The 11964-nt window shown below is 34.7% G+C and overlaps 2 protein-coding genes across 2 annotated transcripts; both read right to left on the bottom strand.

Annotated features, from left to right (window-relative positions):
• Positions 1-5208: 5208 nt before the first annotated feature.
• On the bottom strand, positions 5209-6938 carry LOC137736146 (uncharacterized). The gene is made up of 3 exons (XM_088684933.1): positions 6643-6938; positions 6243-6551; positions 5209-5935 (listed from the first exon to the last, which is right to left on the bottom strand). The coding sequence occupies exons 1-3, from the start codon at positions 6921-6923 to the stop codon at positions 5254-5256; spliced, it is 1272 nt and encodes a 423-aa protein (XP_088541059.1). The 5' UTR covers positions 6924-6938; the 3' UTR covers positions 5209-5253.
• A 235-nt stretch (positions 6939-7173) lies between these two features.
• On the bottom strand, positions 7174-8721 carry LOC148690505 (uncharacterized). Its single transcript, XM_088684934.1, has one exon. The coding sequence runs from the start codon at positions 8719-8721 to the stop codon at positions 7174-7176; it is 1548 nt and encodes a 515-aa protein (XP_088541060.1).
• Between the last annotated feature and the right edge of the window lie 3243 nt (positions 8722-11964).

The following is an 11964-nucleotide window of genomic DNA, read 5'->3' on the forward strand; positions in this document are numbered from 1 at the left end:
TAAATAAATAAAATATAAAATCTAGTAACGGTCTTAACCGACGGTTAAAACCGACGTTATCTTGCATAGCGTCGAAATAAGGACCTAGTGTGTCGGTTAAAACCGACGTTAGTTTGCATAGCGTCGAAATAAGAACAAGTTTGTGTCGCTTAAAACCGCCACTATATCTGATTCGACCTATCATTATAGCCTGACATAGTTTTGACTGAAAGCCTGACATAGTTTTCACTCAAAGGTCACATTGCGTCGAAATAAGGTCACATTGCGTCGGTTTTAACCGACGTTAGCCTGACAGATTTTCATAACGTCGAAATAAGAGCAAGTTTGTGTCGAAATATGAAAAAATTTGCGTTGAAATAAGAATTGTCTCTGACAGAAAATCCATTGTAGCAGTAGTCTCGAAAGTGTATAATTTTGCATCGGTTAAAACCAATATAAGCATGATTTGACATGCCAATGACTGACAAACTCTTCCAACCCATTCCCCCGTGCAAAAAAACCGGGAAAATTCCCGCCCAACATAAAAAAAAAGTTTTAACTTACAAAAACAATTAGTTATGTTATCTAATATAATAAAAACAAAAACAAAAAAAAAATAAAAAAGTTTAACCCAAAATTAAAAAATAATTAGTTATGTTATCTCATATAATATTTGAATAAATAAATTTATTAAGTTGAATCAATTTTTTTTGCACTGTAATTGTTATTTTAATTTGTTGTTATTTTGATAATTTTTTGTTGTTATTTACTAGAATGGATTAGATGAACATAATTTGAGTTGTTATGAGAAAATGGAATGAATAATATTTATAAGCATTTATGTTAAATTAACAATATTAAATATAACCTAAACTTATAATATTTAGGAATATAAGAATATATTATGTTAAATTAATTTTTTTTGCACTCTAATTGTTATTTTAATTTGTTGTTATTTTGATAACTTTGATAACATTTGGTTGTTATTTACTAGAATGGATTAAGCACCATTGAACCCAAATCAAAGTTGGAAGTGTGGTGATATGTAGAGTTGCTCCATATCGGAAAGTTAATTACCCTAGAAGGCTTAGAAGAGTTGAGTCACTCTCTTGTTACTTATCGCTTCAACTTTATTCATAATATTAGAGCATAATAGTGACTTGGCGTACAAGTAAACTAAGTTCATAGGGAATACGAAAAATCTAACCCAAGAAGACTTGGAATCCTAATCAGATTCTCCTATGTATACTAACACATGTGCTTCATGTTATCTTGTTAAATTGTCAAGGTCTTAAGCTTGAATATTCGGCACACATGAAAGAGTGTGTTTGATAATCTAAAAAATTGTCCCTAGTATTATAAAGTTAAAAAAAAAAAAAAAAAACCTTGCAAAGACGTATATAACGTTGATCAATTGCTTTTGGAGCTTCCCAAAGAAACCTCCTATTTAAATTACAGTTGCCATTGTAATTAATATAGTTGATAATAACTAATATATATATATATATATATATATATATATATATAGTGGTTGTTGAAGCCTTGATCGAAACTGGAAGGTAGCACATGCAATGAGGAAATGTACTTGATCATGACTAATTAAAGAGGGCAAATGAAACAAACTAGGAGTGGGTGATGCATGGAACATTATAAAACCAGTTTAATTGTTGTCTGCATATCTCGAGACAGATTATTACATGCATGTTATACAGGCGTGCGTATATTGATCAAGTGCAATGTAACATTCAGGAAACGCAGCCTATTCATTTGTACTAATTATGTTATTGTTAATTATTCTATAAGATATATGTAAGATAAGATGTCTACCTAAAGCACATGTTTACCTTATAGAACTCCAATCATCATAAAATACTTGTTGTATCAGTTTTTAATCAAGTCAATTAATTAACTCAAAGATTGTCAGGGTCATGAACTTGTAACATTTTGACCACCTACATATATATAATTGTGTGCGAGCGAATTAATTATAAGATGAGGACCTCAGGACATGAACGCAAGGGTGGAAGACAGAAATGTTGTTATCTTATATATAAAAACGCACCGTTTTTGTCCAAAAATGGAGATAGTAAGCCAGTTTGCATTGTGATGGCTGACAATGATATCATAGTAGAGATTCTGCGACCAAGTTAAATGTATTTAGAGAATTTCTCAATGTTTACATAAGTAACTACAGAAAATTTAGTTATAGTGGGACTACATAATCGTCGAAATTTTTTGTCCCGTTATTTCATCCCAGAATGTTTGTTTATTGCGATTTTTTTCGTATACGATCTCGAATTATATACAAACATGTTTGACGGTTGGATCGTTGAAATTAGTTTCGTAGAATGCGTATCCCATCAAAACGATAGATTCACTAACACTTAAGAGTTTATTCATACTTTCATTAAGTATAACGTAAGATTTTTTGGTATCCACTAGTATAAAGATTTTTCGTTGACGGTTGCATCGTTGAAATACGATCTCGAATTATATACAAACATGTTTGACGGTTGCATCGTTGAAATTAGTTTTGTAGAATGCGTATAATAATTATATATATAATTTGTGCCAGCCCGTCCCGGAAACATTTTAACGCACGTGTGAAAGGACAATTTTGCCCCTAGTTCGTTCTTTTACGTCTATTGGTTGTTTTTGTGTTGTGTTGGCATGTGTTAGGCCACACACTCACACTCTCACTCTCCCTACCCCTCTGTCCCTTTCCCTGTGATTGTCCCGAGCCCCCTTTCCTCCCATTTTCCTTGAAAGCGTACGGACACACACCCAAAACCTATCAAACCTTTACAGATCGAGGGAACCAAGACCATTTTCGAGCTCGTGAGGCTGGGAGGAGTGCAGCTATACCATTTTCAAGTAAGAACATCAACGTTTTCACGTCGATTCCACGAAGTCCGATTTGGGTACTATTCATGCACACGTGATTTCTCACGTTTTAGGAAATTTGAAGCTCGTAGGTAGCTTGGTGAGGTCCCAAGGAGGCTCGGAGTAGTTCGTTTGAAGGTTTTGGACGTCGGGATCACTGGTTTCGAAGTTGCCGGAGTTGAGTTGTTTTGACAGGTGAGATTTCGTGATTTTTTACCCTTAAAAGTAGTATAATTGTGTTCCTCTAGTTCCAAGCTTCAATTTGGTACCAATTTTGTCAAATTTGGGTGAAAAACGAAGGAGATATTGAAGTTTGAAAATTTTCCAGTTTTCCGGCGCCAGAGGCTCGCCGGAGAAGGAGACGGAATATTCCGTCAAGTCTGACGGAATATTCCTGACGCCGTTGACGGAATCTGTCAAAACTGACGGAATATTCCCTACGGCGTCAGTTGACGCCTTCAGCGTGCCAGGCACGTGTGGCCGTGCCTTGGCCGGCGCGTGGGGGCGCGTGCGGCGGTGGAAAATTTTTCTAAAAATTTGTGTGTGTTCCTGAGGTCGAGTAGAGCACGTTGGTATATTCATTTGCCCAATTTGAGCAATGTATGAGAAGTTATTTCAAAAAGTTGGTTATGTGCTTTAAAATTAACGTTTTTGTAGTTGTTTCGCATATAGGTGATACGTATTCCGAGGACGAGCGTGGTCACTCGAGGCAGGGGGGCTACGACCCTTCCACATACCAGTGAGTGGGCTTTTGGTTTTCCGTATATACCTATATACATTTATTTTCCCAGAAATTGATTGAAAGGGTTATTTGTTTCATGCCATGCATTATATTATCGTTGTTTATGCACCATTAGTCACATTATTAGTTGCATACATATACATATGCATATTGGGTGTTGTGGACGCACAAGTAAGTGCCAGGTAAGTGTTATTCATATTTATATTTCAGTAGCGATTCGAGATGCTTAGAGAGCTCTTAACCTGCACCCCCGGTGTTAGTGCTCCCGCCCAGAGTAGGGCACAGTCCTTCACGTGATGTTCACCTCCTGCACCACACGCTCAGCTTGGATCCAAGTTAGGTGCACAGTCCTGTCGTACAGACCACTTTAGGTGGTTCCGACTCGTAGGTGACCCGCGATTATTCGCATAGCCTTCACGTGATCGTAGCACTAGAGCGTTTATATGTATTACACCCAGGCCTGTCGTACAGACCACTTTAGGTGGTTCCGACTCGTGGGCAGGTTTAGTTATTGATATCGAGATTTGAGCTCTAGATGCAACCGTACAGGTCACGTTAGGTGACTCCGGCTGCCAGATTATATGTTATTGATATGATTTATACCTGAGCACTTGCATTTCATTCTGGGGTTTCGACATGGCATATTCTTGAGCATGATTGGCATATCTATATACATACGTACATATGTTCATTTTCTGGGAAGTATACAGGTTTTACGGCGAGGGGTTAGAATCTTGTTTTTGAAATGGTTTTTGAAAAGCTTTGTTTTTGCCCACTCACGTTTTTGTTTTGCGCCCCTCCAGGTTCTAGTTGTCTAACAGGTTCGATGGTTTCCCAGAGGGCTTTCCCGGCATTTCTGACAGACGATCACCAGAGTAGGGTCACCTTCGGGTGTACTGTTGTCGTATCATTTTCTTTTGGACTGCTGTAGGCTTACGCTCTGAACTTGTGTCTCACTTACGCTAGCACTTGATTTTATTACTTTATGTTGCTAGTTTTTATTTATTCGTACTATTTGTATTACTATTTTATTAGCTTCCGCACCATGCACATGGTTACGTCACCTCCGTGTGACGGCCAGCACTCCCTGATCTCGGTCAGGGTGTGTCATAATTATTATAGTTTTTAGGGGTGTAAAACTGTTAAATTAATATATAATTATTATAGTTTTTAGGGGTGTAAAACAGTTAAATTAATATATAATTATTATTATTAGGGGTATAAAACTGCAAATAATAAAAAATAATCGTCCTTATTTCGCATTAATACATATGATTCACAACAGGTACCTTGCGTTGAAATAGTCTCATATTGCGTCGAAATAGGCTAAGGTTGCGTCGGTTAAAACCGACGCCAAGTCTGACACACATGTCATAAGGTTAACATTGCGTCGAAATAGGCTAGGGTTGCGTCGGTTAAAACCGACGCCAAGTCTGACCCACATGACATAAGGTTAACATTGCGTCGAAATAGTCTAATATTGCGTCGGTTAAAACCGACGCCAATTCTGACACACATGAAATATGCCGTCGGTTAAAAGCGACAGGAAACAAGGAAAAAAAAAAAAACAGAAATATAATTTTATGATACGATATCATAGCATACAAAATAAAACAAAGTCTAATTAATACAAAAAATAATTAATATATTTATTCCCTGTCATCATCTGTTAGCTCATCGTCGGTATTGGCATGATTAACGAACCCGGTAGGCAACGCTAATGATTCAAGAAAGGGAGTCTCTTCCACGCCAACCCTTGTATGGAAATTTTCATTATCAAGAATTCGATCATCCAAGTTCGGCATGGCATAATCATCAATAGCATCACTATCCTCTAATACGTCAAATAAATCTCTTGGCTGAGTTCGAACAACTACATGCCAATCTTTTTCAATCGTGTCCTCCACGTAAAATGCCTGTAATGCTTGTGATGCTAGTATGAAAGGATCCTCTTTAAATCCCAATTGATTGAAATTCACCATAGTAAATCCATATTGATCAGTCTTCATTCCTCGTGGACTTTCACTATTAACCCATTCGCTCTTAAATAACATCACAGCTCGACCCCTATCTCCTGCTTCAGTAGGACCACAATATTTGACCTCGAACATATCTACAACTCTGCCATAACAATTTACTTGCCCAATTGCTCCAGGAACATTTGCAGGGACAAAGACACCACAATTTTGATTCTTATGCTTATCATCCACAGATTTTATACGAAATCTAAATCCATGAACAATGTGACTTTTGTATCTACTCACAACCCTACTAGGATAATTAGCTAGCCAATGCAAGTCTTGAGATATCAATGTGTCATTAGCATCATATCTTGAATTCATCTGTAATAAGTATGAAGATAAAAATTGACAGAATAACTATAAACATGTTATAATTAAAATGCAAAACAATAAATAAATAATATGATTGTTATATCAACTCACATGTTGCTAGAACCATTCTGGAAATTCTTTCTTGCTTAGCTCCTTAATTTGTCGCATAGTTAACCTTTCTCGACGATGTTTAGTTTTCAAGAATTCTTCATGTTGCCTACACAATTATGTCCAATTTAGATAATTATATTTTCAAAGTTAAGAAAACCAATAAAACATTAAGATGTATGATTAAACGTTCTTACCTTCTAAATGGGCTAACTTCATCACAATTATTTAGAATGTATCTATGGCATTGATCAAGAACATTTAGATCGAGCTCCACATTTTCTCCTGAACCCATATAACATCCTTTCGAGTCAAAAATTGATAACCCACCAGATACTCCACGTCCAATACCATCTTCATTTCGGCCTCTACGGGTACGACGAGACTCAACGTCTCTAAGATACATGGAACAAAATGACAAGCACTCATCCACCAAATATGCTTCAGCAATAGAACCTTCAGGACGACCCTTATTACGAACATAGCGCTTCAGTGTTTGCAAATACCTACAATTATAAAACGAAATACAAATTATTATAATTATTAATTAAAGTTATGACTACAATTGTAAAAAAATTATAAAAATTTATTCATTACCGTTCAATTGGATACATCCATCTATATTGAACAGGCCCTGCAAGAGCTGCTTCATCTGCCAAGTGAACTGGGAGGTGCACCATTATATCAAAAAATGCAGGAGGGAATATTTTTTCAAGTTGACATAATGTCAAGGCAATTCTTGAATTCAGTTGCTTAAATCCTTCCTCAGACTCCTTCTTACTACATAACTGTCTGAAAATTGCACTCAACTCTAATAAAACCATAGTAACAGCTTTAAGAAAAACCGGGCGTATTGCAAGCGGGAGTAACTGCTGCATTAAAACATGGCAATCATGACTTTTCAACCCATGTATTTTTCGTTCATTCACATGCACACATCGCGACAGATTTGATGAATATCCATCTGGGACCCGAATAGTAGACAATACTTTACAAAACGCAGTTTTTTCTTCTCTTTTCAATGTGAACAATGCTGGAGGTCGAAATGTTCTATTTCCTTCTCTACGTGGGTGTTGACTATGTCTTATATTCAAGAATTCAAGATCTGCACGTGCAACCAATCCATCTTTAGACTTTTCTATATCTAGCAATGTTCCCACCACAGTCACATATATTCTTCTCGATATGCATAACATCAAGATTGTGTCTAATCAACAGATGCCTCCAATAAGGTAGTTCATAAAAAATCGATTTCTTCTTCCACTGACTGTTACTACTTGTACTGCTCGAAGCTCTTCTTCTGCGTTGCCCAACTGAAGCATCTTTGTTTGGTTTTCCAAAAGTAAATCTCAATGTAGAAAGTTCTTCGAGACATTGTAAACCAGTCCACTGCCTTGGTGCACTACGATGCTCTCGACGACCATTAAAAGTGATGGTTTGCCTTCGAAACCTATGATTATCTTCAAGAAAACGTCGATACCCCATATAACAAATCTTGCGACTCGCTGGCAAGTAAATAGATTCTTTATCATGCATGCAATGTGGACAAGCTTTATAGCCATGTGTACTCCATCCTGACAACATTCCATAAGCCGGAAAATCACTTATAGTCCATAACACGGAAGCCTTCATCGTAAAACTTTGGTTGGAATACGCATCATAAGTGGGAATACCCACCTCCCACAACTCATTCAGCTCGTCAATCAATGGACGCATGTATACATCAATCTTTTTACCAGGACTGCGCGGTCCTGGTATTAACAAAGACAATAACAAATTTGGTTGCTTCAAGCACATCCAAGGTGGCAAATTATAAACAGAAAGCACCACAGGCCATGTGCTATGATCATTCCTCATTTTCCCAAAATGATTAAATCCATCACTGGCCAACCCTAATCGGACATTTCGAATTTCTGACGCAAAATCCGGATATAAATTATCCAAATGCTTCCATGCGGGAGAATCTGAAGGATGTCTCATAAACTCATCCTTAGGACATTCAGTTGCATGCCATCTCATATGTTCAGCCATATGCTTCGACATAAAAAATCGTTGCAATCGTGGTTTTAAAGGAAAATACCACATAACCTTAGCTGCGACCTTTTTCCTCGAGCTATCCTTTGCATTGGTAATTTTATATCTTGATTTACCACAAACTGAGCACACGGTCAAATATGAAGTATCTTTCCAATAGATCATGCAATCATTGGGACATGCATCAATTTTCACATACGACAGATCCAAGTCATTTATAAGTTTTTTTGCCTTATAACAGGATTCAGGCAAACAATCCCCTTCAGGCAACATTCTTTTAATTAACTCCAGTAAAATGGTGAAGATCTCATCAGGCATTCCCGCTAAACACTTGATCTGATACAATCTTACAATTGCTTCCAATTTCTTAAACTTCTTACAACCTGGCCACAAATCTTGATCTGCCTCTTCAAGCAACTTAAAAAAAGTCTGCACCTCTTCTGGACGCCTTTCCCCAATAGGGGGTTCAGTAGATGGCCCAACACCTTCTTCTGTTAATGGTTGGACAAATACATCATTAAGAAAATCATGCATGCCAATCACCTCATCTCCTGTTTCTTCTTCTCCAATTGCCACATTTTGCTCTCCAATGTTTTGCTCGCCATGATGTCGCCAACAAGCGTTTTTATAATCTTTATCCATATCATACAATATGAGATGTTCAACAATGGTGTTCCTAACAAAAGTATATCAATTACGACATCTTTTGCAAGGACATCTAAACTTATCAGGACCAACACCATTTGCAATTGCTTGATCCAAAAACAAATTAATTCCAGTTGTATACGCTTCAAAATTTCGGGGTATTGTCAACCAACTCTTGTCCATATTTTACCACTTTCCGAAGGTAAAATATTACGTTGACACTAAGATGCCTACAATCTTTCAATCCCTATCATGTAGGCATAACTATCAAAATTTTCAATTTCTATCTTTCACCCCTCGAACTCTATCACGATTGCAATCTTTTAATATTCAACGCCTATTATAGTCAAAACAAATTAAAATAACAACAAAAAGTTATCAAAATTATGCTCATCTAATCCATTCTAATAAATAACAACCAAAAGTTATCAAACTTATCAAAATAACAACAAATTCAAATAACAATTAGAGTGCAAAAAAATTAATTAATATATTCTTATATTCCTAAATATTATAAGTTTAGGTTATATTTAATATCGTTAATTTAACATAAATGCTTATAAATATTATTCATTCCATTTTCTCATAACAATTCAAATTATGCTCATCTAATCCATACTAGTAAATAACAACCAAAAGTTATCAAAATAACAACAAATTAAAATAACAATTAGAGTGCAAAAAACAAATTTAATTTAACATAATATATTCTTATATTACTAAATATTATAAGTTTATGTTATATTTAATATTGTTAATTTAACATAAATGCTTATAAATATTATTCATTCCATTTTCTCATAACAATTCAAATTATGTTCATCTAATCCATTCTAGTAAATAACAACAAAAAATTATCAAAATAAACAGATTATAATAACAATTAGAGTGCAAAAAAAAAAATAACATAATATATTCTTATATTACTCAATATTATAAGTTTATGTTATATTTAATATTGTTAATTTAACATAAATGCTTATAAATATTATTCATTCCATTTTCTCATAACAATTCAAATTATGTTCATCTAATCCATTCTAGTAAATAACAACAAAAAATTATCAAAATAACAACAAATTAAAATAACAATTAGAGTGCCAAAAAAAATTAACATAATATATTCTTATATTACTCAATATTATAAGTTTATGTTATATTTAATATTGTTAATTTAACATAAATGCTTATAAATATTATTCATTCCATTTTCTCATAACAATTCAAATTATGTTCATCTAATCCATTCTAGTAAATAACAACAAAAAATTATCAAAATAACAACAAATTAAAATAACAATTAGAGTGCAAAAAAAAAAAATTAACATAATATATTCTTATTTTACTCAATATTATAAGTTTATGTTATATTTAATATTGTTAATTTAACATAAATGCTTATAAATATTATTCATTCCATTTTCTCATAACAATTCAAGTGACAAAATTAATTAATTCGACTAAATTTTTATTAATTTAACAAAAATAGTAGAATTTTATCTAAGTGCTTAAATTATAATTTTTAAATAAATAAACTTGTGTATTATACAATTTAAAAATTAAAGAAGTTAGTGATACAAACCTGATTTGTTGAAGAATTTCGACGTCAACAATTCTTTATGTACTCAGCCAGCTCAAATAAATTTCCTACAAAAATAAATTGTAACTAAAAATTAAACATAAGAGGAGAAAATAAAAATATTATAAGCAAGAAAAACTTACTGTTGTGAAGAGGAACAAATGAAGTTTGAAAACCAAAGGAGAAAGCTGAAAGAGAGAGAACACGGGAGGCTTTGTAAATTGGAAGAACGAATAAGAAAAGTGCAAGAGAAGAAAAAGAAAACACGGGGGAGAGGATATAAAGACCATCAATGTGTCGCTTACAACCGACACTGGGTTTCAAAATATATGTCGCTCAGAACCGACGCAGGATTTAAAATATTAAAAACAAGAATTAGTGTCGCCTAGAAGCGACACCCATAGTTTATGTCGCTTAAAAGCGACACTATTTTATTTAAAGCGACGCCAGTACTTAAAAATATTAAAATATATGTCGGTTATAAGCGACACTAAATTTTTACGTCGGTTTAAAAGCGACATAGAAATTTTATGACGCTTATAAGCGACAGTAAATACGACGTCATCTTCAGTGAGTGTCGCAAATCTCTTTTTTGCCACTATATGATATTAAACCGACGCAACAACTGACACTATAAGGTCCTTTTGTAGTAGTGTTATAATGTGGGTGAGAAAATATGACACTATGGTGGGTCTAGCAGCTTTCTTTAGTCATTGTAGGAAAAAGAAAAAGTGGTAGTAGTTATTACATAGTAAGAAAATCGTAGTTAGATGTCTTGAGAGGAGTAATTTCAAGAGTGAAGAGTCTTTCTTTTTATAGAACTTCGGAAATAATGAGGGTTAATGAGTGTGTCCCATTGGGCCTTGCGGCCCAAAACTAACCCGAGGTCTAAAACGAACTTATTCGTTTGATTAATCATCATATTAATTAATCATTGCCATAAATAATTAAACCATTTAATTATCCTTACACGGTGTACGATCCATTACGTTCCTTTTAGCAAGGCAGTGAGTGATTAGAACTCTTCAAATAGATTGTGAATTGAAACTTACTTTCAATTCTCCCTTTAGTGATTACACACCTTTAAGGCTTTCACAAACCATGAGTGACACCTAGCAATATATCATGGCTACCTAAGCTAATCAAAAGAGGTGGAAAACCTATTCAGTGTAGGATTACAAGGCAATACGGTCTTTCTCTAATACAATACTCTTGACCGCATTGTTTAGTTTGATAGTTTATTCATGTCTACTATCCCATGTGATTCTCTTACTTATATGATTACCATGAATGTGATTTGGAACGACTTCCTAAATTTCATTCATACTCTGGCCAGAAATTCTTAATCATATCATAGAGTATTCTCCATTAAACGGTTGAAGGTTAGAGATCCTTTGTTGTGCATTCACTTGCCTCCATGGCTAAGTGGCTTAACCTCAACTATGTCGTGGACACCCTCTGATGAAGTGACTTTGACATAGTCAAAGATCAAAAACCTAACCACAAGACAACTATAATATCTCAGGTCAAATGACTACTTTGCATTATCTCAACCATGAGTATGAGAACTCCTTGTTGATCATGTTCAGTGGACTCATTCTCCATTAAGCACCTACATGCTTGTCTTGATGTCAGTCACACCAATGACTCGAGACCAGTCA

This window comes from Pyrus communis, chromosome 15 (assembly GCF_041283825.1).
Source record: "Pyrus communis isolate YQ-2024b chromosome 15, ASM4128382v1, whole genome shotgun sequence".
Taxonomy (NCBI): domain Eukaryota; kingdom Viridiplantae; phylum Streptophyta; class Magnoliopsida; order Rosales; family Rosaceae; genus Pyrus; species Pyrus communis.

Bases quoted from the DNA above. Each gene is read 5' to 3' on its own strand.
- LOC137736146 (XM_088684933.1), bottom strand. From the start codon at position 6,923: ATGCAGCAGTTACTCCCGCTTGCAATACGCCCGGTTTTTCTTAAAGCT. The intron at 6,552-6,642 runs GTAATGAATAAA...TTATAATTGTAG, and splicing joins TGGATGTATCCAATTGAACG to GTATTTGCAAACACTGAAGC. The intron at 5,936-6,242 runs GTAAGAACGTTT...GATGAATTCAAG, and splicing joins GAAGTTAGCCCATTTAGAAG to ATATGATGCTAATGACACAT.
- LOC148690505 (XM_088684934.1), bottom strand. From the start codon at position 8,721: ATGGATAAAGATTATAAAAACGCTTGTTGGCGACATCATGGCGAGCAA.